At 53.4% G+C, this 22,255-nt stretch overlaps 6 protein-coding genes across 6 annotated transcripts; 3 read left to right on the forward strand and 3 right to left on the reverse strand.

Moving 5' to 3' along the window:
• Positions 1-368: 368 nt before the first annotated feature.
• CABS01_01222 (SNF2 family domain-containing protein) lies at positions 369-3,755 on the reverse strand (the record flags this gene model as incomplete). The annotated part of the gene is made up of 2 exons (XM_060534602.1): positions 369-752; positions 825-3,755. The coding sequence occupies 2 exons, from the start codon at positions 3,753-3,755 to the stop codon at positions 369-371; spliced, it is 3,315 nt and encodes a 1,104-aa protein (XP_060401680.1).
• Positions 3,756-4,456: 701 nt separating this feature from the next.
• Positions 4,457-6,483, reverse strand: CABS01_01223 (RanGTP-binding protein; the record flags this gene model as incomplete). The annotated part of the gene is made up of 3 exons (XM_060534603.1): positions 4,457-6,155; positions 6,212-6,246; positions 6,286-6,483. 3 exons carry the CDS (start codon positions 6,481-6,483, stop codon positions 4,457-4,459), a joined length of 1,932 nt encoding a protein of 643 aa, XP_060401681.1.
• A 1,019-nt stretch (positions 6,484-7,502) lies between these two features.
• CABS01_01224 (elongation factor Tu GTP binding domain-containing protein) lies at positions 7,503-9,807 on the forward strand (the record flags this gene model as incomplete). The annotated part of the gene is made up of 3 exons (XM_060534604.1): positions 7,503-7,869; positions 7,937-9,690; positions 9,751-9,807. 3 exons carry the CDS (start codon positions 7,503-7,505, stop codon positions 9,805-9,807), a joined length of 2,178 nt encoding a protein of 725 aa, XP_060401682.1.
• Positions 9,808-14,640: 4,833 nt separating this feature from the next.
• On the forward strand, positions 14,641-17,602 carry CABS01_01225 (phosphoenolpyruvate carboxykinase; the record flags this gene model as incomplete). The annotated part of the gene is made up of 5 exons (XM_060534605.1): positions 14,641-14,816; positions 14,960-14,998; positions 15,087-15,329; positions 15,436-15,469; positions 16,259-17,602. 5 exons carry the CDS (start codon positions 14,641-14,643, stop codon positions 17,600-17,602), a joined length of 1,836 nt encoding a protein of 611 aa, XP_060401683.1.
• Positions 17,603-18,231: 629 nt separating this feature from the next.
• On the reverse strand, positions 18,232-19,198 carry CABS01_01226 (uncharacterized protein; the record flags this gene model as incomplete). Its single annotated transcript, XM_060534606.1, has 2 exons — positions 18,232-19,057; positions 19,146-19,198. The coding sequence occupies 2 exons, from the start codon at positions 19,196-19,198 to the stop codon at positions 18,232-18,234; spliced, it is 879 nt and encodes a 292-aa protein (XP_060401684.1).
• A 1,012-nt stretch (positions 19,199-20,210) lies between these two features.
• On the forward strand, positions 20,211-21,934 carry CABS01_01227 (cytochrome P450; the record flags this gene model as incomplete). Its single annotated transcript, XM_060534607.1, has 4 exons — positions 20,211-20,317; positions 20,394-20,638; positions 20,691-20,917; positions 20,984-21,934. The coding sequence occupies 4 exons, from the start codon at positions 20,211-20,213 to the stop codon at positions 21,932-21,934; spliced, it is 1,530 nt and encodes a 509-aa protein (XP_060401685.1).
• Positions 21,935-22,255: the final 321 nt, after the last annotated feature.

Raw genomic sequence — 22,255 nt, forward strand, 5'->3', positions numbered from 1 at the left:
AAATAACACTCGAATCTGTACACTACCTTGTCTCGTGGTTGGTGTAATCTTTTATCCTCCTTGTCGAATCGCTGTTCCGGTCATGCGTTGCGAAGCAAGTGAAGCAAGGAAAGGGAGTGATTTGCATCGGTGCTTGATCAAACGTATGTCGATACTCCCTTTTGTTTCTATCATCGTATCATAAGAAGAAAAAGAATCCTATAACGCCAATGGTCCTGGGCTCTGTGGATGAAGCCGCCGTCGTCGCACAACTCCTAAAACGCACACTGTCTCCTTCCCGTCATAATACGCGAAACATGTTTTCCCTTCTACTCCATAACATTGCCCACCAGGACGAGACAGGATAGAAAGTGATAAAAAAGGGGTTTCTACCAACGTCGACCAAACATCTCGTGCTCAGGCTTCTTGGCCTTCTTCTTTCCCGCAACCAAGCTGGACTCGGGAGACCCTTGCCTGCTCGTTCTCGCCGAGGTGGCCTGGGAGGCCGACGGGTCAGGATAAGAATCACCAAGGCCGATGACGGGTGCTTGGGGGGCATCGCGGCGGAACAGATCCATAATCTCCTTGAATCCGAGCTTGAAGGCGTCCTTCTTCATGCCGCCTTCAATGGCCGTCTCGGCGAGGAGTCGCTTCTTGTCCTGCAGCGCGAGAATGCGCTCCTCTACCGTGTTCTCCACGGTGAGCTTGTAGACGATGACGTCGACCGTCTGCGTGAGGCGGTGTACTCTGTCGATGGCTTGTTCCTCGACAAACTAGAAAGAGGTAGGATGATTAGCACACTGGAAGATGTATTTGTCTCGAACAAAACGCTGGGGGAGACCTACAGGATTCCAGAAAGGCTCCAGGATAATGACACGAGTCGCCGCAGTCAAGTTGAGACCCAAGCTACCGCACTTGAGACTGCAGAGAAGAATACGCGTGTTCTTGTCGTTGCGAAGACGGTCCAGACTAGCCTCGCGCTCGTCGTTCTTCATGCTGCCGTCGTACCGAGTGAACTTGAGCCCATCCTTGCGGAAGAAAGGCTCAACGAGGTCCATCATGGACGTGAATTGCGAAAAGACAATGAACTTGTGCTTGCGGGCCTCCTTGTGGAGAATCTGCATCATTTCGCGAATCTTGGCCGAGGCCAGAACCTTGGATGCCTTGCTCGCAGGATCGTAATCGGTGTCCTTGTCGGAATGCAGCTCCGACTCATCTACACCAGTGTCTTCTTCCGAATCAGTTTCGGAGTCCGAAACACGCGACTGCGAAGATCTGAGCTTCTCCTCCTTGACCTGCGATGCTATCGCTCCTATTGAGAGGAGGCTGTCGTCGGAGACGTCACTCTGGTCGCCATCCTGACCGTGCTTGTCCTCGTCATCCTTCACAACAAAGCTTCCGAGCTGGCTGTCATCGTCTTCGTCTTCGGAATCGTGCTTGGAATCATTCGCACCAATCCACTCGCCACCTCCCTCGGCATTCTCATCCTCTTCGCCGCCGGCCTTGCCCATCCGCAATTGGCCCTGCTGGTCCTCGGGTACGAGCCAGCTGCCGTCTGCCTCCTCATCATCACTATCGACGACGACGTTTCTGTTTCTGGGCCTCCTGGCCTTGGGCTTGTACGGTGTGTCTTCTTCGGCATCCCCTCCTAAGGATTTCCGCACGACCTTCTTGACACTGCTCTTCTGCTTCTTTTGTTTCCTTGACTTCGGCGTCTCGTGCTCATTGAAATACGCCAGGTCTTCGCGACACTCCTGGCAGGTGTCTTTGCCGCTATTGGCTACGTCCCGCGGCAACTCACGACCGCAGACGTCGCATTGCCTTGAGACTATGCCCATTCCGCCAAACATTTCAGCAAGAGAGTCGATGTCTCCGCGCGCGGTCTTCGGGGCGGCATCAGACAACGCTTCCCTGTCCTTTTCGAGCTTGCCTTCAAGCAGCTTTGGATGGTTACAAGCCTGCCTGAGCCGCAGGAGCAGAACCAAGGCATTAGCATAGTTGATCTTTCCCTGAAGCATTTGCTCGATGCTCTTGTCGGCTCGAGCTTCCAGTCTGGTATAGAAGCGACGCTCTGCTGGGGAAAATTTTGTGGCAATTGTGACGACCTTGCGCTCCGTGACTTTGAAGCCAGTGGTGGACTTCTCGCCTTCCTTAGTTGGCTTGCCGCCAGGGTTGAGGGCACCATCTTCCTTGAGAATTTCCTTCGTGCGTCGTTTCATGAAGCATCGCAGAAGACTGTGAAGCCGGCCGATTGCCACATGGCCCTGGCCATTCTTGAGAGGCTTCTCGATCTGCTCTTTCCATTCCTTGAGATCATCGTATGGCTTGATACGGAGGAACTTGATGAGGGACTGCAGCTCCTCCAGATTGTTCTGCATCGGGGTTCCTGACAGGCACCATCGATACTCTGAACGCAGAGCGTAACAGGCTTTTGTCGACTTGGCGTTGCGGTTCTTGATTGTATGTGCCTCGTCGAGCACAACTCGCCACCAATGGAGGCCGAAAGCGCCTGCTTTGACACCCTTCTCATCTTCTGAGGAGTGACCCCATTCAGAAACCAATACTTGATAGGTTGTAACTACGACGTCGTACAATGCGAGGTCCTTGAAATTCTTCGTGCGTTGAGGTCCATGATGAACACAAACCTTGAGCCCGTGCGACTTGGTCACCTTCTCTTTGATCTCCGCCTCCCACTGCCTGATCAAGGCAAGAGGCGCGACCACGAGCGTTGTCTTCTCGATACCGCTGAAGTGCTTCTTCCAGCCCGCTTCATCCTTGTTGGGTTTTTGGTTGCTGAGTATCAAGGAAATGGTCTGAAGAGTCTTGCCAAGACCCATGTCGTCCGCCAAAATGCCACCCTTAGGTACCTTGCCCTTCTTCACTGGGCCGAGTTCGCGACCTCGCATCCACTCCACACCTTCAACCTGGTGAGGCAGAAGCTTCACTTTGAGGCCCTCCACGGTACCGTCATTCACGGCTTCGCCTTTCTCCTTTTCTTGGCCCTCATCCCCTGATTCCATTCCGCCCTCCAGTAAAGCCTTCAGATCGGACGACGCCTTCGCAGGGTCTGTCCAGAACTCGTTTTCTCCAAAGGTTGTGGTGGGCCTAAAGGTCGAAGGGTTGGCATCGGGGCCTATGGAGCTATACAGTGTGGGTGGCTCGGGTTTCCTGTCTTGGTAGAGAGGGACTGATGGAACAGCCATCTGCTGAGATCGGTGATGCTCGGGGCGTGATCTCCTTTCGTTGAAGATACCTGTTGCCTTCTGCTTAAGAGAGGACAGAATCTTGGTAGGATGACCAAAAACAGGCTGTGACGACGAAGAATGAAATGGATCATGACGTTTGACATCCGAGAAGAATGACTCCAACGCATCGGAGTGCAGTATTGACTGCTCGTGTTGCGAGCTTGGTTCGCTCGCCTTCGGAGCTGGTCGAGGAGGCGGCTTGAAGTCGTTGCGGGATATTTCGACCAGATCAGGACTCGTTTGGCGATAGGCTGGCGGGTTGCGCCTCGCAGACGAATTCGGGATCGCTGCGGATGCTTTCGACTTCGGTGTTGTTGACAAGCGCATGGAACCGACTTGGGCGGCAAGGTCGTCGGGGTCGAATGAAGCTGAGTCCCGACTTTCAGCTCGTGAAAGCAAGTGTGCGGCACCACGGGATTCCTTACTCGGGTTGCTCGTCTTTGGAAGCTCGCGGCTAGTTGATGATTGCGAATCGTCATTAGGATTGACCGGGCGCAAAGGGCCTCTGGCCGGATTCCTTTGGTTAACCATGACTGTGTAGCGCAGCTGCGGGCTGTCTTCGTGAATATTGTCGGAATGCGGTTTTTGCCTGCAATGAGATGGGGGGAGGTCGGAGGATCTCTCAGAGGAAATTGTGTTTCTAGGCTGGAAGGAGAAATGGGCGCCTGGTTTTCTGGAGTTTCGGCGTAAAGGTGTCAGTTGGATATTGGACTCTTGGAGGGGTAAATCCAGAGAGAAAAACAGGAAAGAAGGGGGGAGAAAAACAAGCGAATGTGGGCTTTACCAACTTCATGGAAATTTCATGAGAGGGATGGATATAGTGCCAGGACTCTTAGTAGACTAGGTGGTACTCGCCCCCTTTGTAGTAGAATGGCTGATCGCGTCCAGGAAGCTCGAAATGTGTAAATGGATGCGATTGCTGGGGAAAATGCCTAATTGTGAACGGGATGTGAAAGCCGTCGGTACCGCCTACTTAGCAATGACATAACTCTCCCCAGCAACGGGCGGGCAACGAGCGCGACGCCACAATATACCTTGATTGTGGGACACCTGCTCGGGGTCTTGTGCGACAGTGCACTGCCACTATCTTAGGGACAGTGCAGAGTTCTAGCCCGCACTCCCAGCCACTTTACTTCACCGAGTCTCACCGAGACAAGTATATACCACAGTGTGCCATTACAGGCTACACCCTAGAAGGCATTGATATTCTTTCGTCTAATTTAGAAGCACTTCTATTGTCTAGATGGGGTATCAGTGTATGGATCAAAACCAACACGCTTTTTCGTCTCCGTTCGAGCCCTCAAACGCTCTTCTCCCGTGAGCCCAGTCGTCGATGATTCCTCCAAGAAGAAGTTCAGGATATGGTCGTGCATCGTGAGATGCGGTGCCTGCTGGAACTCTTGCAAACTCGTCAGTCGAATCAGCATCTCCATGAGAGACAGAGAAGTGACGACAGCATAAAATGGTGACCTCGCCGCGAACGAGTCTGAACTGTTCAGCGAATGCTTTGCCACTTCTTGCGAGAAGGGCTGCGTCGGCGTCGGCGATCTCACGCTTCTACTGAAGGGGGATGACTGCACAGATAAATTCTGGATCTGTGCCATGAGTCTCGAGTCCAGCGAAGTACGAGAGTTGCGCAAGGCTGGTCTAGGAGACCCTCTTGCCGAAGTAGGCGTTGCCCACCTTGGTAAGCTAGGCAGCTGCTCAGCAACATCTTCATCTTCCGTATCGCTGCTATCCGACTCATCCTCTTCGAAAACCTCTAGAGCGATCCATTCCGGATCTAAGTGGCTCGGAAAGCTTCTGCGAGGATGAGAAACGGGAGGCTCAGGCAATTCTTGAGGGGTGTCCAGCGCTGCGCTCTCTTCTCGAAGCTGCCTGTCAACGTCATCCTGCTCATCTATGTCTTCTGATTCACTACCGCCCTTAAAAGCTGTCGGTGAGTCCGGCTCATCCTGGAAAGACATCATTTCCTCTTGAGTCTTGAGAGGTGGCTTGGCGAGAACGTCCCGTTTCAGCAACAAGACTGGATTGTTGTCGCCGTCGTCACTGCCAATGTTGAGAATTCGGCCAGTGTCGGCGTAGAAGATCCTGGATATTTGATAGATCGGTATAGACTCACGAATACCCGCCCGCACGATATCGTCATACGGAGTGTCGTCTATTTCCAGGTCGTCATGAGCGCGCCCATCATCTAGGTCCTCAATGATTTCCAAGTGGTAAGCATACTCGTTGCGCGGGCCAAAGCCGAAAGGATTTGAACCATAAAACCTTGATTCGTCAGAGTCTTGATCTTTGGGCGCTTTCGGTCGAAAGCCTTCTTCAGAGTCGAAGACATGGTTCATAGGTGTCCGACACAGTCGTACCCTGGCTTTGTGCATGACTTCTTGCCACAATGGCTTGCGGTCCCCCTCTCCAATACCGTAAGGTTGGGCGCTTTCGCCGAAGGAGCTTTTTTGGGGTGTTTGCGGGTTTGCAGCATGCTTGCTTCCCTTGGCAGATTTTGAGGAGTGACCGAGGAACAGCATGTAGATTGACAGTGTAAAGATGGGTCCAATCTGCACCGGACGAGTAGGATCGACGGCGAATTGACTATCACCATAGGTGAGGAAGGTTCCCGCTTGCGAGAACCTCGAAGGCGATATATGGGGGGACATTGCAGAATTAAGACTCTCTCCTGACGCTGATATGGCCATATGCAACAGGGGGATATCATTGTCCAGCTGGGCCAAGAGATCTTTCATGTCTTTGATGATGGCTTTCAGTTCTTCGAATTGCCTCTCAGAGTCGATACTTTGTCGTGAAGACCCTCGTGATGCTTCTCCAGCTTGAGCTGCTTGTTCTACCCGACGACCTAGGGCTACGATATCTCGGCGAAGACTCTTGGCCAGAGGAAGGGCTGACTCCAAGAAGGCGTTTCCTCTACCTGATCTAAGAGGTAATCAGCAAACAAGTCTCGATTCTCGAGGGAATCATTGATGATGTACTTGAACTCTATGAGATCTATTGCAGGAGAGACGATCTGTCAGCGAGGTCAGCATGTATGGCCGTATGTCAGAACCAGAAGGCGGAATCTTGCCTTGATTTTGCTGTCCAGCCTCTTCTGGAGCTTCTTGATATCTGAACGGACAGTCCGATCATCGACAGTCTTCATGAGGCGAGAACACTGGGAGAAGGCATAGGTTGAGGTCAAGGCAATGCCTGACCTGATGGCCATGTTCATTGCCTGGGCTCCCAGCTTCGCAAGTAAGGCGTCCATGACTGTTCAGTTCCCATGCTGGTATGGAGAAGGACAGATCTTGAGTTAGGTCTCCAGCCAGCAAGATGGGTTGATGTGTAGACTGTAATACGAAAGTGAGAACAAAGAAAGAACCCCTGCAGGTGGTGATGAATGAATTGGCCGGGATACCTGAGGCAGGTTGCCATAGGTGAATCTCAAAAAAGACGGGATCGCATCTCACAGCCTTAACCGTCAGTCCATGGAAGCCCTGTAGGGACGTTAAGGTAGCTGCACCCACTGACCGCTGTACCTTGCCAACTGGGCTGCATCGGGTAGAAGGGATCCGTAACACAGTGCGAAGGCCGTCACCAGCCCCGCGCTTCTCACGTGCCCAGGCGAGGGGCAAGACTGATTTTAGCGGCACAAATTGCCCCTCATTGGCTACGTACCTCTGAGTTGCTGCCAGATGAGGACAGTGCGGTGTCCAGCCAAAAGTCGAGGCAGCAACCCCGCCAAGTGGTGGGGCCCGCACTTCAAAACGTTCGTCAGGTCTCTACGCTAGCAGACACAGAGCCGCTGCGTTATATCATTGAAAAAATTGACAAGGCCAGGAAAAGCTTCTAGAAATCTGACCCGAAATTCTACCAGAGGCAGAACAGGAACTATTTCTTGGAAATTCAGTCAGGCGGCAGCTGTCAACCCACAAAGTGAGTCATTCCAGCCCAACTTCAAGTCACATTCTCTGGCCCATAGATTACATTGTTGCTCATCTTTTGCCTCCCCATTGTGTCACTCCTGTTACTGGTCTGCTGGAGCCACAGAGGTCGCCGTTCACGTCTGAGGCGCAGGAAAAATAAACCCTCCAGCCCCTCTTTAAATCTTCCTCGGGGCGCATCTCGTTAACGACCCATCCCACTTCTAGCTCACCTCTGACCGCATTCTTCCCCCCTCCCCCGATTACGCTCCCCGATCGTGTACAAACGACACGACACCTCACCTCACCTCACCTCACCTCTCGACAATCCCATCCATCTGCCGCCCCGCTGCAGCCCATCACAATGTCGAACCTCAACTCGTGGGAAGACGACCCATCCGCCCAGGACGACAACCTGTCGCGCCAGGCCCAGCAGCAGCTCAATCTCAACCAGCAGAACCCTCAAGCCGGCGCCTTCCGTCCAGGCGGCTCTTCCTTCACCCCTGGAGCCTCCTCTTTCACCCCAGGAGCCCAGGCTTTCCAGCCTGGCCAGCAATACGGCGGCTATCCCCAACAGTACCAGCAATACTACGGCCAAGGTTACGGTGGTCCTGGCGCTGGTGGTGCAGGTGGCTTCCCTCAGTACGGCGGCCAGCAAGGATACAACCAATATGGCCAGGGCAACTATGGCGGTTACCCCCAACAGGGCTACCAGCAGCAGCAAGCCTACGGTATGTTTGAGACATCGACAAGTCATCTTCTCTTCTATGAGAGTTGCCTAACATAATCGCCTTCTAGGTCAAGGCTACCCCCAGTACGGCCAGCAGCAGCAACAGCAGCCCCAGGCTGCGGCACCTACCATCGCCAAGCGTCCGACTGACGCCCCGTCCTCTGGCTCCAGCACTCCTGCTCCTGCAGCCGCAGCCGCACCTCAGCCCGCAGTGAAGAGTGAGGGAGGCGCCAAGGTTTTGAGCATCGGCGGTGACGCCCCCAAGCCCAAGGCTAAGGTCCTCTCCATCGGCGGCACCGTCCCCCCCAAGGAGGAAAAGAAGAAGGAGGAGGCTCCCAAGGAGACCTCATCTGACGCCGCAGTCGAGGCCGGAGCCAAGGCAACCGCTTCCAAGGCGATCGAGAAGACGGGAGCTTCTACCACTAAGTCTGGCAAGGCCTCTCCTGCTCCTTCGTCAGGCCGTTCCAGCCCCTCTGGACCTGAGAAGAAGGGAGTCACGAGAGATGTCGATGCCGTCCAAAAGGAGCAGACTGCCGATGTCGACGAGGCGACTCTTAAGGAAATCTACGGAAAGGAGCACGTCAACATCATCTTCATCGGTCACGTCGATGCTGGAAAGTCTACCTTGGGTGGCTCTATCCTCTACAACACCGGCATGGTCGACGAGCGGACAATGGAGAAGTACAAGAAGGAGGCCAGGGATATCGGTAACCCTTCTTGGTACCTTTCATGGGTCATGGATCTGAACAAGGAGGAGCGATCACAGGGCAAGACCATTGAGGTCGGTAGGGGTTACTTCGAGACGGACGTACGACGATACAGCATTCTCGACGCCCCTGGCCACAAGACGTACGTCCCCAACATGATTGGTGGTGCCTCCCAGGCAGATGTCGGTATCTTGGTCATCTCGGCCCGTAAGGGAGAGTACGAGACCGGTTTCGAGCGTGGTGGCCAGACCCGTGAGCACGCTATGCTTGCCAAGACTCAGGGTGTCAACAAGTTGATTGTTGCCATCAACAAGATGGACGATGCCACTGTCGAATGGTCTCACGAGCGTTACACGGAGTGCACAACCAAGCTGTCCCAGTTCTTGAAGGGTACCGGCTACAACCTGAAGACGGACGTCTTCTTCATTCCTGTTGCTGCCCAGCAATCGATTAACATCAAGGAGAGAATTGCCAAGGGTATCGCCGACTGGTACGAGGGCCCTTCATTGCTCGAGTACCTCGACGGTATGAAGGCTCTTGAGCGCAAGGTCAACGCACCCTTCATGATGGCCGTTGCCGGCAAGTACCGCGATCTCGGAACCATGATCGAGGGTAAGATCGAGGCCGGTGTCATCAAGAAGGGCATGTCGCTCGTCATGATGCCCAACAAGCAAAACATTGATGTGTCTGCCGTGTACGGCGAGACTGAGGAGGAAGTGCAGGTTGCGCAGTGCGGTGACCAGGTCCGCATCCGCCTCAGGGGCATTGAAGAGGAAGACATCATGCCTGGATTCGTCCTGTGCTCGCCCAAGCGCTTGGTGCACAACGTCCAGACTTTCGAGGCCCAGATCCGCATTCTGGAGCTCAAGAGCATTTTGTCAGCAGGCTTCAACTGTGTGCTGCACGTCCACGCCGCCATTGAAGAGGTAACCTTTGCCGCGCTGCTGCACAAGCTCCAGAAGGGCACAGGCCGCAAGAGCAAGCTGCCTCCTTCGCACGCGAAGAAGGGCGACAGCATCATTGCTCGTCTGCAAGTCATTGGCGGTGCCGGGTCCGTGTGCATTGAGAAGTTCGAAGACTACCCGCAAATGGGTCGCTTCACCCTCAGAGATCAGGTTTGTTGCGCCTCGATTTCCAGATTTTCTTTACCTGACGACTAACACACGGGGAAATAGGGACAAACCATTGCCATTGGCAAGATTACGAAGCTGATTACGGATGAGACATCTTAAGTTGATACCAGATGACACGAAACCCACGGCTGACTTCAGGCGGAGGAAGAGAGCCGAGCGCTCCTTGGATTTGGCAGGCGTAAGGAACGTTCGCAGGAACATGATGAACCTGTTCTGGGCCATGACCAATGTGCATAGAAAGCAGCGCGGAAATGTGTAAAAGAGAATATAGCGACGTCATGGGGAAAAGGGGGCGGCCATTGCCGTTTACACGAACCGGGCCGCGAAAGGCTCGGCATGATAGACCCCGTACGTGGCATTCTCGGAACAAAGAGGATTTAGGAAGGGTAGGGACGGAAAGAACGGTTCGAAAACTCAAAATCAACCTCAAACCTTGTCAAACAAGCGCATGACGATGGCTTCACGTTTTGACCCTGTGCATGTGTGTGATGTGTACGGAAGGGGTGATTATGTGCGCCTGAATCAGGATTGACGAAATCCGAGGTGACTGCATGGAACTCTTTGCACTTCCGATTGATTCCGATGATAAGGGCATTCTCGGGGAGGCATTGGGGCAGTGATAAGATATGGCCCACCCCGCCCCCGCGGTCGTCGGCAGCTCCGAGTTATTCTCGTGCTTGGAGGGGAGGATCTTTGGGCCCAGAAGCCCTCCTCGAGTCTCCACGACTTTGGGAACTTGACAATCAACATGGGTGTATGGGCAGAAAAGAAAAAAAAAGAACAAGTTGGCTTTGTGGAGCCGAGATATGACGGACGGCAATCTGCTGTGGAGCAGTAGCGGAGCCGAAGGGGGTGATGCCGGCCTAACGGAGGCTTGCCAATCCCAACTGGATGCGATGGGCAGTGTTGTCACGGTGTGTAATGCGTTTTTCCCGAGCCGTCAAGTCACGTTGGAAGGCTGGAGCCCAGCCCAGCATCGTGGGGTTGGATGGGAGAGAAAAGAGCTTAGAGGTGGGAGGGAGGGAGCCTCCTCCGAAATGGCCAGGCCAGTCCACGGGGAAGAAAGTCTGGAGTCTGGAGATGCTGCAATGTCAATTCTTCTTTTTTTGGTGTCGTTCCTCCGCCCTCCTCCTCATTACCCCAGAGAATTTTTTGAAAACGTGCAAGTTCCGAGTGACCACTTACCCCATGCTTGGGAATTTAACACGGGCTGGAAAGGCTTGGCCTGGGCAAGGTGAGTCGGTGACCTCCTTTTTCTGTCCGTCACATGGCTCTGGGGAATGAGGCTAGGTACGTAATAGTAACAACCATCAAAGCGAATGAGCAAAGTCTCGACTATTCTCGTGTAAAAAACACACCCCTTCCTTGGTAGGCTTAGGTTAGGTACTATTCGTTTGCTCAGGCACGCCGCACAGGAAGAATATACACAAATTATGACGGAACGGCCATGGGATCAATATTCAGCCCCAGTAGGAGCCGTATTTGATTGACCGCCCCCGCCCCCTGCATCGAGTTGTGTTATAGCCCTAGACGCTTGAGAAACCAAAGGCAACCGGAATACGTATTATGTGACAGTCGCACACCAATGTCTCCCTTTTCCCCTATCTATCGTGCCTATTTAGTTCAAAATTCGGTTCAATATGATACAATCAAGACCTGGTGAAAAAGAGAGCAAAAAGCTGGGAATTCCGAAGCAAGAGTCGGGAGAAGTCGGAATGAGAAGCTGAAGGTCAGCCTTTGTGTTTCCAGAACACCTCTCATTGGTAGAAACCCGTGGGGCGCGGGGTAGTCTGCGCTAGCGTATGTACTCAGGTACCTGTATCCGTCCGGATAGACAGCGAGCGTGGGGCCTGGGGACCGAAGTCCTAGGTATGCTCGGCTATGTGGAGGGGCAATTTAGAGGGGGGTTTCCGAAGCGGGGCCAGGCGGCTCTCGACGTGAGGTAGCAGCAAACTTGAACGTCATCTTTTGGTCAAATTTCGGGGCTCATCCCGCTCAATACCAAGGGTTATTAGGAGGATTTGTGCATAAGGACACATGGCTGATTCAGAGCTATGTTTCTAATGTTTCTTCCTTGCACATAGCCACATTGTACACATCAATCGTTCCCGTGAAAGCCCGATCGAGAGACTACCTACGGAAGACCAAGCAGGGGAGGGGTGTGCTAGATGGGCCATGGTACTTTACCGGTAGGTGTTCCGTTGCTCGCATTGCATTGCCGCGATGCGTTGGCGGGGTTGGGCTTAACAAGAGACGCACACGCGCACGCGCACACACTGGTCCCAACTTCTTGATATCGGAACTTGGGAAGTGGCTCAGGTTCCTAATTATTATCGTGAATGCTGTTTCAGCTTTCTTTGCATAGAAAAAGAGACAGCTGACGGCAGCTTGGTGCCGGGTAGCAACAGCTGGAAACTTGACAGACCGCAATTTCAAAACTGACGGTGAGTATCAGAAATGGCAGACGAGGAAAAAAGTGAGAACGGTGGTGCCGTGGAGGGTTCAAAGACTTCGGGACTGGCTCAAAGCGGGGACGAAACATGTAACGGGGAGAGGGACGAAGAGAGCATTAGAAACCATATGTATTCAATACGTATAGACTTTCCGTGTAAGCGCTGAATGCTGCGTAAGGTAGCTCCTTCTCAGATTTGTGGAAAGATTCGGAGCCGCAACTTGCCAAGTTCCATTGAGATTTCCCAGAACTTCAGCCCGCAGGGTAACATGCTGATAGGGGCCGCCGCAGTAGGCAGCTAAAAAGATCAGACCAAAAAAAAAAAGAGAACTGGCCTAAATATTCCCAATGCCATGTTAAACCGACCTGTCTTGAAGTCTTGGCTGCGTGTGCTTTTCTTTCCCCCTGTTGCTGGGCTCACTGGGCTGAGTGGGAGACGGGGTGAAGGCAGGCTGGGCTGGACAGTGGAGGGTACCTACGAAGAGGGGAGCGGGGGTGCATAACTTAGACAGTAGTGCGTAGATGCGGCAAGGCACCGCGGTAATCGAACGCAGGTGTGAGTCTATACTTCGTACATACAGATGGGAGATACCTTGGTATAGCATGTGCAACTGCTCAGTGTCCAGGTCTGAGACGGAGACGTAGGTGTACGTACCGATCTGAACAGACGGGCCACGTACGGCACGGAACGGGTGACTTGATTCGTATGCTTTTTTGATTCAGGAAACCCGTTTCTGCTCTATTGGCACATTAATTCGAGGTCGCGTTCGACCCGAGCAGGTAGAAGCGTTAATTCGAGGCTGACTCGATGCCGAGTCAGAAGCCGAAGTTTTGTGGCTTCCTTGCGCAATTCGCAGACATACTTTCGGCGTGCACGCGGCTTTGTCCGGCTTGATGACCTAAGGTGCGGCAAGGGGAGGTTCTCCCCGGGCCCCCAGCAAGATTTGAATAATTATCCGGGTGAACGGCGGGTGGGATAATTGATCTTCATGGTCCGGCCTTCTTTTTGGCGCCGACGTGTAACGGGATCCCCCTCCACGTTATGATCTCTGTTTTGCGCCCAATCATATCGAGGTAGTATCCTATTTCCTGTTCGATGATGTAGCTAGCTTAAGCACCAATGAAGTTGTTCTTCGGGCTGTCGTTTCCTGGGAAATCAACATTTGAGGGCAATGTAGCGGAGCGACAAGCGTGTCTGTCCCGGAGGCCGCCCGAACTCTTTCGTCTGTTGACTGTTGTACCTCCATGTACCTTTGGCCAAACAGCATTACAGAGGAACCGGCAGCCAATGACGAAGCGTCACCTGTATGGGGTACCTGTAAAAGACGGGCAGAAATGCACAAGACGACCCCTTCGCATCTCTCTATGGTGAATTGGCATACCCAACTTACGTACTGGGAAGGTGGACGGCTTCAAAGATGAGGTAAGTTAGCCAGGATTCGGGAGGACCAGGCCGACGCAACGGAGACAGACGGAGGAAGCCCGCAGATTGTGGGGAGGCGCCAACAGGAGGGGGGGATGGAGGGGTGTACTCTTTGCCCTGGTTAAGGCAGAAGAAAGTACTTCCAAGGCTCCAGATTCAAACCTCAGATCAGGGTGGGACTTGTGGATTGCAGGATTGTGCATCATGATAGACGCTGTCGAAGAGAACATGGTAAAATTTGGCCCCTTCACTTTGCCTTGCCGCAACCACTTCCACCCCCCTAGCCCCGCGATAACATGGCCCGAAGGGAAACACGGCGGGCAAGTTCGGGCCCTCGTTATCTTGGGACGATGAGGCAATCCGATATGCCCTCGCACTCTTCAACTTGCTGCTGCATGTCTCTTTTTCTTCATTTTGTCTTTTTCCTACCTTTGCACTGCCCACACGCCCTCATCACACACCCCTGACACCCCTCTCTCCAACTTCCTCCACACATTTTCTCCCGTACCTAGTCGTGCTAGTGTATACTACACGCCTCCATTCCCAACCTAGGAAGGACCATGCACAGATACGAAGTGACAAAGGGATCGAGACAAGACGTCCTCCCGAGAAGTCTTCCCCAACTCTCCCCGATTCTGTCCCTATTCCTCCTCTATCCCGAACCCGCACAGGGATCTACGCCCCTCCGCCGAACCCGAGATAATATCGTGAAGCTCGCAGCAACGGCAATTCGTCCAGTGACATCGGCGTCTTCGCCCCCGCGACTCCACACGCCGCGCCCGTTCTTATAAGTCCAAGACCCCATTCTGGCCCTTCTATCCTCGGCCCAGCTTCAGATCCAAGCCACCCAAAGCAGCTTTGTCTACACTTGTACTCACCAGTCTCACACTCCCATCTTACTCCGTCCACCCCGGCCAATTTATTCCAGAAGTGTGGATACGATTCCTTTCGCGATCCCTGAAAGCGGACGAGAACCACAAGCCTCCAAGCCTTGACCCAAACCATCTTCACCCGATCTCAAAGACCTACCCGTCCAACGACTCAATTCTTTATAACCATGAAGGATCCCGTCCAGAGAACTGCTTCTCCCTACACTGATCCCAAAGTTAAAGGCCCAAAGTCTCAGATTCTCGCAGAAGGAACCCAAGCAGACTTACGCAAGAGTACGTCCACACTACATCCCATCTCCGTTATATCGTCATATACCCTCTTATACACCCATCCCCTTCCCGAGTTTTTCCACAACAACGCAAACTCAGTCTTGGTCTCATCCTTTCCTTATACCACTTGTCACTTCACCCAAAAAAAATATCACCATCATTCAATTTTACCAATCGACAAGTTGTAGCTAACATGGCGCCTTCAGTGATCGCTAGCAACGTTAACAAGACTCCTCTCCACCCTGGTGGTGTTGCGTAAGTTTCCCTGCTGTTTCTTGGTTCAGCAAGTCCAGTTTTTGGACAAAAAAACACAAGAAACAGCTGGCTAACCCACAACTTGCAGTCCTCACCAGGAGCACACGGAGCTCGAGGAGGAGCTTCACGAGACCGCGCACATTGACTACGACCGTGTCGCCATTATCCCCAACCCTTCCGTCCCCGCCCTTTACGAAGATGCCCTCGTCTACGAGACCGGTTCCGCCATCACATCAAGTGGTGCCTTGACTGCCTACTCTGGAAAGAAGACTGGTCGTTCGCCTTTGGACAAGCGAATTGTCGAGGAGGACAGCTCCAAGAACGACATCTGGTAAGCTTCTCCCTCTCCAAAGCCAGAGTAGTCAACACGCACAGCTTCAGAACGGCTGGCGCTGACCATTGAATGCGTAACTATTTGCTAACACGATGTTCACCAGGTGGGGCCCCGTTAACAAGCCCATGTCACCCGAGGTAAGAGAAATCGCAACCCAGATCGAGTCATGGTGCTGTGGGCACGCTTCCCCTTGGTCCTTTGTTTGTGTGGCTCGTCATCGGTTGGACATTCGCATTTCCCCCCCAGGCACTCAGCCATGGCAACTGCGCTTGCACCCAAACAGAGCCGTCTGTCACGCGACCTTTCGGAGACAGCAAAAAAGTCACTCTGGAAAGTGTCTGGGCCCTTTTCTGCTGCAAGCTTGAGCCCTACTCTGAGTCAGCAGCGAAACGAACTCAGGCACTGCCGAAGACTTCTTTGCTGTCAATGAATGCGTCATGTTTCAGCTCGGCACTGCTACCAGTACACACCTGCGCGCAGCAAGCAAAAAGTCCACTACCGCTGGTCCTTTCTGCACAAATCCGAGGAACTGATGGAGGCGCATCGCATCGGTTCATGCCGGAGGGAACTCATCGAGATGGTCCTTCATCCAATGTATTCCCCCGATGTTCCCCGCCAGGTTCCTCGGGTGCAGTTTTTCGACTGGGAGTGTCGTCATCAAAGGCTGCAACCCCTCCTCGTTCCCCTTTGGGCCTTGGGTGCAGCGCATGAGAAAAGAAGGCAGTTGGTTGCCGGCCCCGCACTTTCCAATGCAAAGCCGCGCTAAACCTTTTTCTCATGACTCCACTACTGTCACCCATTCTCTCCTGCCACACCCACCCCGCGTGCCGACGGCCTCCATGTTCCTGCTTCTCCCGGCGCTGGACCCACATCCAACGCCGGGGCCAACCTCTCTTTGAGCATTCGCTGACATGTGAGATTTTTAGGTCTGGAAGATCAACCGCGAGCGTGCCATCGACTACCTCAACACCAGAAACCGTATCTACGTCGTCGATGGTTACGCCGGCTGGGATGAGAAGTATCGTATTCGCGTCCGTGTCATCTGCGCCCGCGCCTACCATGCTCTCTTCATGAGAAACATGCTCATTCGCCCTCCTCGTGAGGAGCTCGAGCACTTCCACCCCGACTACACCATCTACAATGCCGGCTCTTTCCCTGCCAACAGATACACCGAGGGTATGACCTCCGGCACCTCAGTCGCCATCAACTTCGCCGAGAAGGAGATGGTCATTCTCGGTACTGAGTACGCTGGTGAGATGAAGAAGGGTGTCTTCACCGTCCTCTTCTACGAGATGCCTATCAAGCACAACGTCCTCACTCTGCACTCCTCTGCCAACGAGGGCAAGAACGGCGATGTTACCCTCTTCTTCGGTCTGTCAGGCACTGGCAAGACCACTCTCTCTGCCGACCCTCAGCGCGCCTTGATCGGTGACGACGAGCACTGCTGGAGTGACCGCGGTGTCTTCAACATTGAGGGCGGCTGCTACGCCAAGACCATCGGCCTGTCCGCCGAGAAGGAGCCCGATATTTTCGGCGCCATCCGCTTCGGCTCCGTCCTTGAGAACGTTGTCTTCGACCCCGAGACCCGTGCCGTCGACTACGATGACTGCACCCTGACAGAAAACACCCGCTGCGCCTACCCCATCGAGTACATCAGCAACGCCAAGATTCCCTGCATGTCAGAATCTCACCCCACCAACATCATCCTCCTCACTTGCGACGCCCGCGGTGTCCTGCCTCCCATCTCCAAGCTCGACCGCGCCCAGACCATGTTCCACTTCATCTCTGGTTACACCTCCAAGATGGCCGGAACTGAGGACGGTGTCACCGAGCCCCAGGCCACTTTCTCCTCCTGCTTCGCCCAGCCCTTCCTGGCCCTGCACCCCATGCGCTACGCCAAGATGCTTGCCGACAAGATCGAGCACCACAACGCCAACGCCTGGCTCCTCAACACCGGTTGGGTCGGTGCCGGTGCCGCTCAGGGAGGCAAGCGCTGCCCCCTCAAGTACACCCGTGCCATCCTCGACGCCATCCACTCTGGCGAGCTCGCCAAGGTCGAGTACGAGACCTACGAAGTCTTCAACCTCCAGGTCCCCAAGACCTGCCCAAGTGTCCCCGACGAGCTTCTCAACCCCAAGGCTGCCTGGACTGCCGGCAACGACAGTTTCAACACCGAGGTCAAGAAGCTCGGCACCCTCTTCAACGAGAACTTCAAGAAGTACGCCAGCGAAGCGACCGAGGAGGTCGTCAAGGCCGGTCCCGTCGTTTAAAGCGCAAGCATGCTCTGAGTTGATTAGCGATCATATTTATGGATTTATGAAGGACTCTTTTCTTTAATCATCTTTTGGGTACAACTTTGGGAAATCAGGATGTGTCGTCGACATAGTTCCGACACGAACATAATTGTCGCGTGGATTGGATACCGCGGCAAGTTTTGGGGATTTGGTGTCAAAACGGAGTGATGTCTGTTCTGGGCTTCATTTCATAGAATGAGAATGAGAATAAACATGAAGCAAAATTACCGTTCCAAATTTTGAATGTGAATGTTCCAACCCACCAATGTATACTATCAATCTCGTTGAACTATACTAGCTGCAGTGCACCGACTTGAGCAAAGTTCGATACCTCTCTCAGAACTTGTCACTAGCCAACTTGTTCTCGACTCGCCCCAGGGGGGAAATTTGTAACAAAGGTATTAACTTCATCAAGGATGTAAGTTACAATCAGTCATCTCTCAGTGTCAGTGTGCCTGCGTTGTCAAGTAATGATGCCATACAAGCACATGAAATCTTTATGGTAGATCAAACCCAACAGGAAATCGGTCTTGTCTTCGTAACTTTGTAGTTTTGTATGTTCTCTCAGTCTAGGTTCTTCCTCTTTTTCTCATAGCCCCCCGCATCTACCAATCCCTAGATGAAATTTTCTCCGCCACAATCCATCTCACAGACCCTACAGGTGGCATATATATCTCCTTACCGCTCTTAAACTCCCACCCTTCAGTCCGGCCGCCACACGACTTCATCAACGCCTCTACTTCGTCCGGCGTCCGCGTCCTCAGCGCAGAAATGTACCCGTCAAACACCAACACAAACGGAATAATCGGAATGAGATAGGTGAAAACGAGGACGGAGAAGCTGCGTAGCCTCCATGCGTAGAGCGGCGCGAAGATGAAGCAGCCGATACCGAGGATCGCGGGCATGATGAAGGACAAGAGGTCGCGGCCCTGCAGCTCCATGATAGCGAAGCCGTCCGACGTCTCGAGTGTATTCTTCAAAATCGCCTTCGCCAGCGGGTCGTCAAAGTGGTGGAACGCCAGATTAAACAGCCGAAACACCTTTTTGCCCTTGGAGGTATACCCGTCGACCAGCTCGCGCGGCGCGTGCGCGGCGTCGACGCTCTTTGGCTCGTAGCCGATATGCTCGCTGCGCGCGGCGGCGCGGGCCCAGGACTCGGTGTTTGGGTGCAGGTCCGTCAGCACGAAGTCGACGTTGGGCTGCTTCTGGGCGGTGAGGTGGCGGTTGACGAAGCGCTCGATGGCCGGGGTGGGACCGCCGGAGCCGGCGCAGAAGTCGATGAAGGTGTAGGAAGGGAGGCGGGGGCCGAGGACGTGCTGGAGGATCTGGGCGGCGACGCGGGCCGGGGAAGAGGTTTGGAGGACGGGGACGCGGTAGACCCAGGCTGCGTGGAGGCCTTCTTGGACGTAGGCTCGGAGGAAAGAGGGGAACCTGGGGTTGAGAGAGGATGTGTTAGCTTTCTGCGATGACAGAGAGAATTGTGAAAGGCGAGAGTAAGTCCTTGAGAGGCGCAACTCACCAAGTCTGGTCGTCAATCTCAAAGAGGTGGAATCGCGGGACGAGAGGCGCCATCGTGATGACGTCGAGATGCAAGTCGCTGTCGTAGCAGGATTTCGTTTAACACTGGTGGCCGGTTGAGCAGTTAATGTAGTTGATTGTACAGGCAGAAGAGTTTAGGTGACCAGATCACATGCAAAGCGTCCGATGTGTAGCTCCTTGCAAATCGGCTGGAGGTTCAATCTGGCGGCCACGAGGGCTTTATTACACGGTGCTGCTTGTTGAGACAGATGGAAGTTCGTAGCAGAATTGGGGTCCCCCTGTGCCCTGCCGTTAGCCGGCACGGGGTGGCGGGTGCGGGAGCTATCGCATTCGCTAGTGCTGAGCTCGAGACAGGGAAAGCTCCAGCCCGGGCATGGGTCCGACCCCCCCAAGCTCCGCTGGAAACGTGCCCACTAGGTACCTCATCAGTTCACCACGACGGAAGCAGCACCTGAGACCGACCTGGGTTCCAAAGAACAAGGTGATCACAGGCTAGATTGATTTGGCACATCGTTGAAGTCTGGTTGTAAGTACCCTTGACGGTATCATGGCGCGTAAGGTGAAGAGTTCTTGGAAAAGGACGTCAACATGATGGCGGGGAGCTACCTTATCCTTAAAGGCAACAAGGGCCAAGGGCTTGAAGTTTCGACAGGGGTGAGATGTTTAGTGTACGCAGTAATGTGGACTTACTCGGGAGCGGTGCAATGGAACTCTGAGTTCCCCCGTCGGGGATGCAAGCTACCAATTGCTCCCCTCCCACTGGTCGGCGCCTAGGTATTGAGACATTGGGGCCATTGGACAATCGTGTTGGCCTTCGTCTTCGTCATCATATACTTCGTGGTATCATTCTTCCTCACCTCTTCTCAACGCCTTCCTTCCACCATTCCTTTTCTGGCCGAGTTTAGTCAAGATCGAGAAGCTAGAAGTTACGGTCTTTCACTTACGGTAAATTGGGTCTCAAAGTGCGGATGGTGTCTTCGGCACATATTGTAGTGGAAAGTCGTCCCACATCTCCATTACGAGAGATCAAGGACATCGCCTCGTGATGGCCCTGGTCAACGCCTCAGCAGCCGCCGTAGTGGTTGCGATCTCACTCCTAATATACGCCATCTTTGGTCAGCCAAAGCTAAGGAGGAATGGCGTCCCATTACGGTCAGTTCACCAACTTTCAAGCCTGTTGAGCTACCTATTGAATACACCGTTTGGTTGGATATTGACTTTGGCCTAGACGACCTCCTAATACACTGCCGCTCGCCGGAAATGGCATCATCTTCCTCAGAGATCGCCAGAAGCTATTCGACTGGTTCACCAAGTGTGAACAACTTTACGGCTATGAAACGCTGCAAATCTCTGTTCCCAGTCTACCTCCAGGGGTCATCATCAGCGATCCCAAGAACCTAGAATACGTCTTCAAGAACGAGGGCATATTTGCCAAGGGAGAATTCTTCAAGGGGAGATCGAGGGACTTGTTTGGTGAGTCTTAGTGCCTCTTGGTATTGATGATCACTCCGCTTACGGGCCACAGGTAATGGCATAATCAATGTTGATGGCGACCTGTGGAAGGTCCAGAGAAAGGCCGGCCTCAATTTCCTCAATACCTCGAACCTAAGAGTTCTCACAGACGTGGCGTTGCCACAGTATCTATCTCAGAGTGTCGCCTACCTTGGAAGCCAGTCCGGTAATGATGTGGTGGACTTGCAGGCAGTCTTCCACGAAATCACGACCCAACTTATGGGCAAGATGGCTTACAACGTATGTTGGCATGCTTCTCACAGTTCATTCTGTCCTTCTCATTGCTCCGTCTAACACATGACATAGATGGAAATGCACGCAGAAGACACGTTTGGCCTGGCCTTCGACTACGCATCAGGTGCGACTGCAGAGCGGTTCCAGAATCCAATGTGGTTCCTCACAGAGATCCTCACAGGAGCACGTCTGAGGAAATCCATCTCTGTCGTGAAATCCTTTGGACAGAGCATAGTCTCCAGTGCGATGACGGACAGAAAAGCGTCTCCCAAAACCGCGCCAGACGTCTCACAAGATCTGGGGAGCGACAGGCTCGACAACATATGCGGCAGTTTAGTCCAGTCATTGCTAGACACCATTGGAGACGAGCAGCTAGTTGCCGATGCCGCGCTGAATTACCTCTCGGCAGGCAAAGATACCACGGCGCAGGCTCTGACGTGGACATTCTACCTGCTCATGCAGTACCCGGAGGTTGTAGCCAAGATCCGCGAGGAGGTCGACGACATTAAACAGCAAAGTGAGGAGGACTCCCTTGAGAAAGCCATTGCGGAACGGGGTAACCCGAATACGATGCCGTATGTCTTCTCAGTCTTTTACGAAGCGCTGCGCATCTTCCCACCGATCCCTTTCGAAATCAAACAGGCTGTTCAGGCGACAACGCTACCGGACGGCACCTTTCTACCCCAGAACTCCGTCATTGTCTGGTGCACCTGGGCGATGAACCGCTCGCGCACCACATGGGGCTCTGATGCGGACCAGTTCCGGCCCGAGCGATGGCTGGTCGACGGTAGAGTCATCAACAAGAGCACCTCCGAATTCCCAGTCTTCAACGGCGGGCCAAGAACATGTTTGGGGAAGAAGATGGCTGAGATCATTGCCGTGCAAGTGATTGCTACCGTAGCTGGTCTCTTTGATTGCGTGAGAGTCGATGACTCGACGAGAGTCAGCAAGAGTAGTCTTACCTTACCGATGAAGGACGGCCTGCCCTGTTTTGTACAACGTAGACCTGATGTCGAAATTTAAGCTATCAATCTTCCGCTTTTGAGGGTTCTCGTTCCCTTTGGTGGTCACTTTTGAAACTATTGAAGGCAAGTAAGTCAGAGGATGGGATAGGGGACACGACGTTGCTTCCGGAGGATCATCGATAACGGGTAGGGACCACTGTCGCATGTCTGCACCCCCGGTTGAAAGAACAGAATGCAAAACATCATTCTTTGGTTCATCAGGGTCTAAATGATCAAAAAGTATACTTCAACAGCAAAAAAGTTACAAAAAAGTATAGCACAACCTGGTTTCGATCCAGGGACCTCTGGGTTATGAGCCCAGCGCTCTACCCCTGAGCTA

The sequence above is a fragment of the Colletotrichum abscissum genome (assembly GCF_030869225.1).
Source record: "Colletotrichum abscissum strain IMI 504890 chromosome Unknown Scaffold_2.1, whole genome shotgun sequence".
Lineage (NCBI taxonomy): Eukaryota > Fungi > Ascomycota > Sordariomycetes > Glomerellales > Glomerellaceae > Colletotrichum > Colletotrichum abscissum.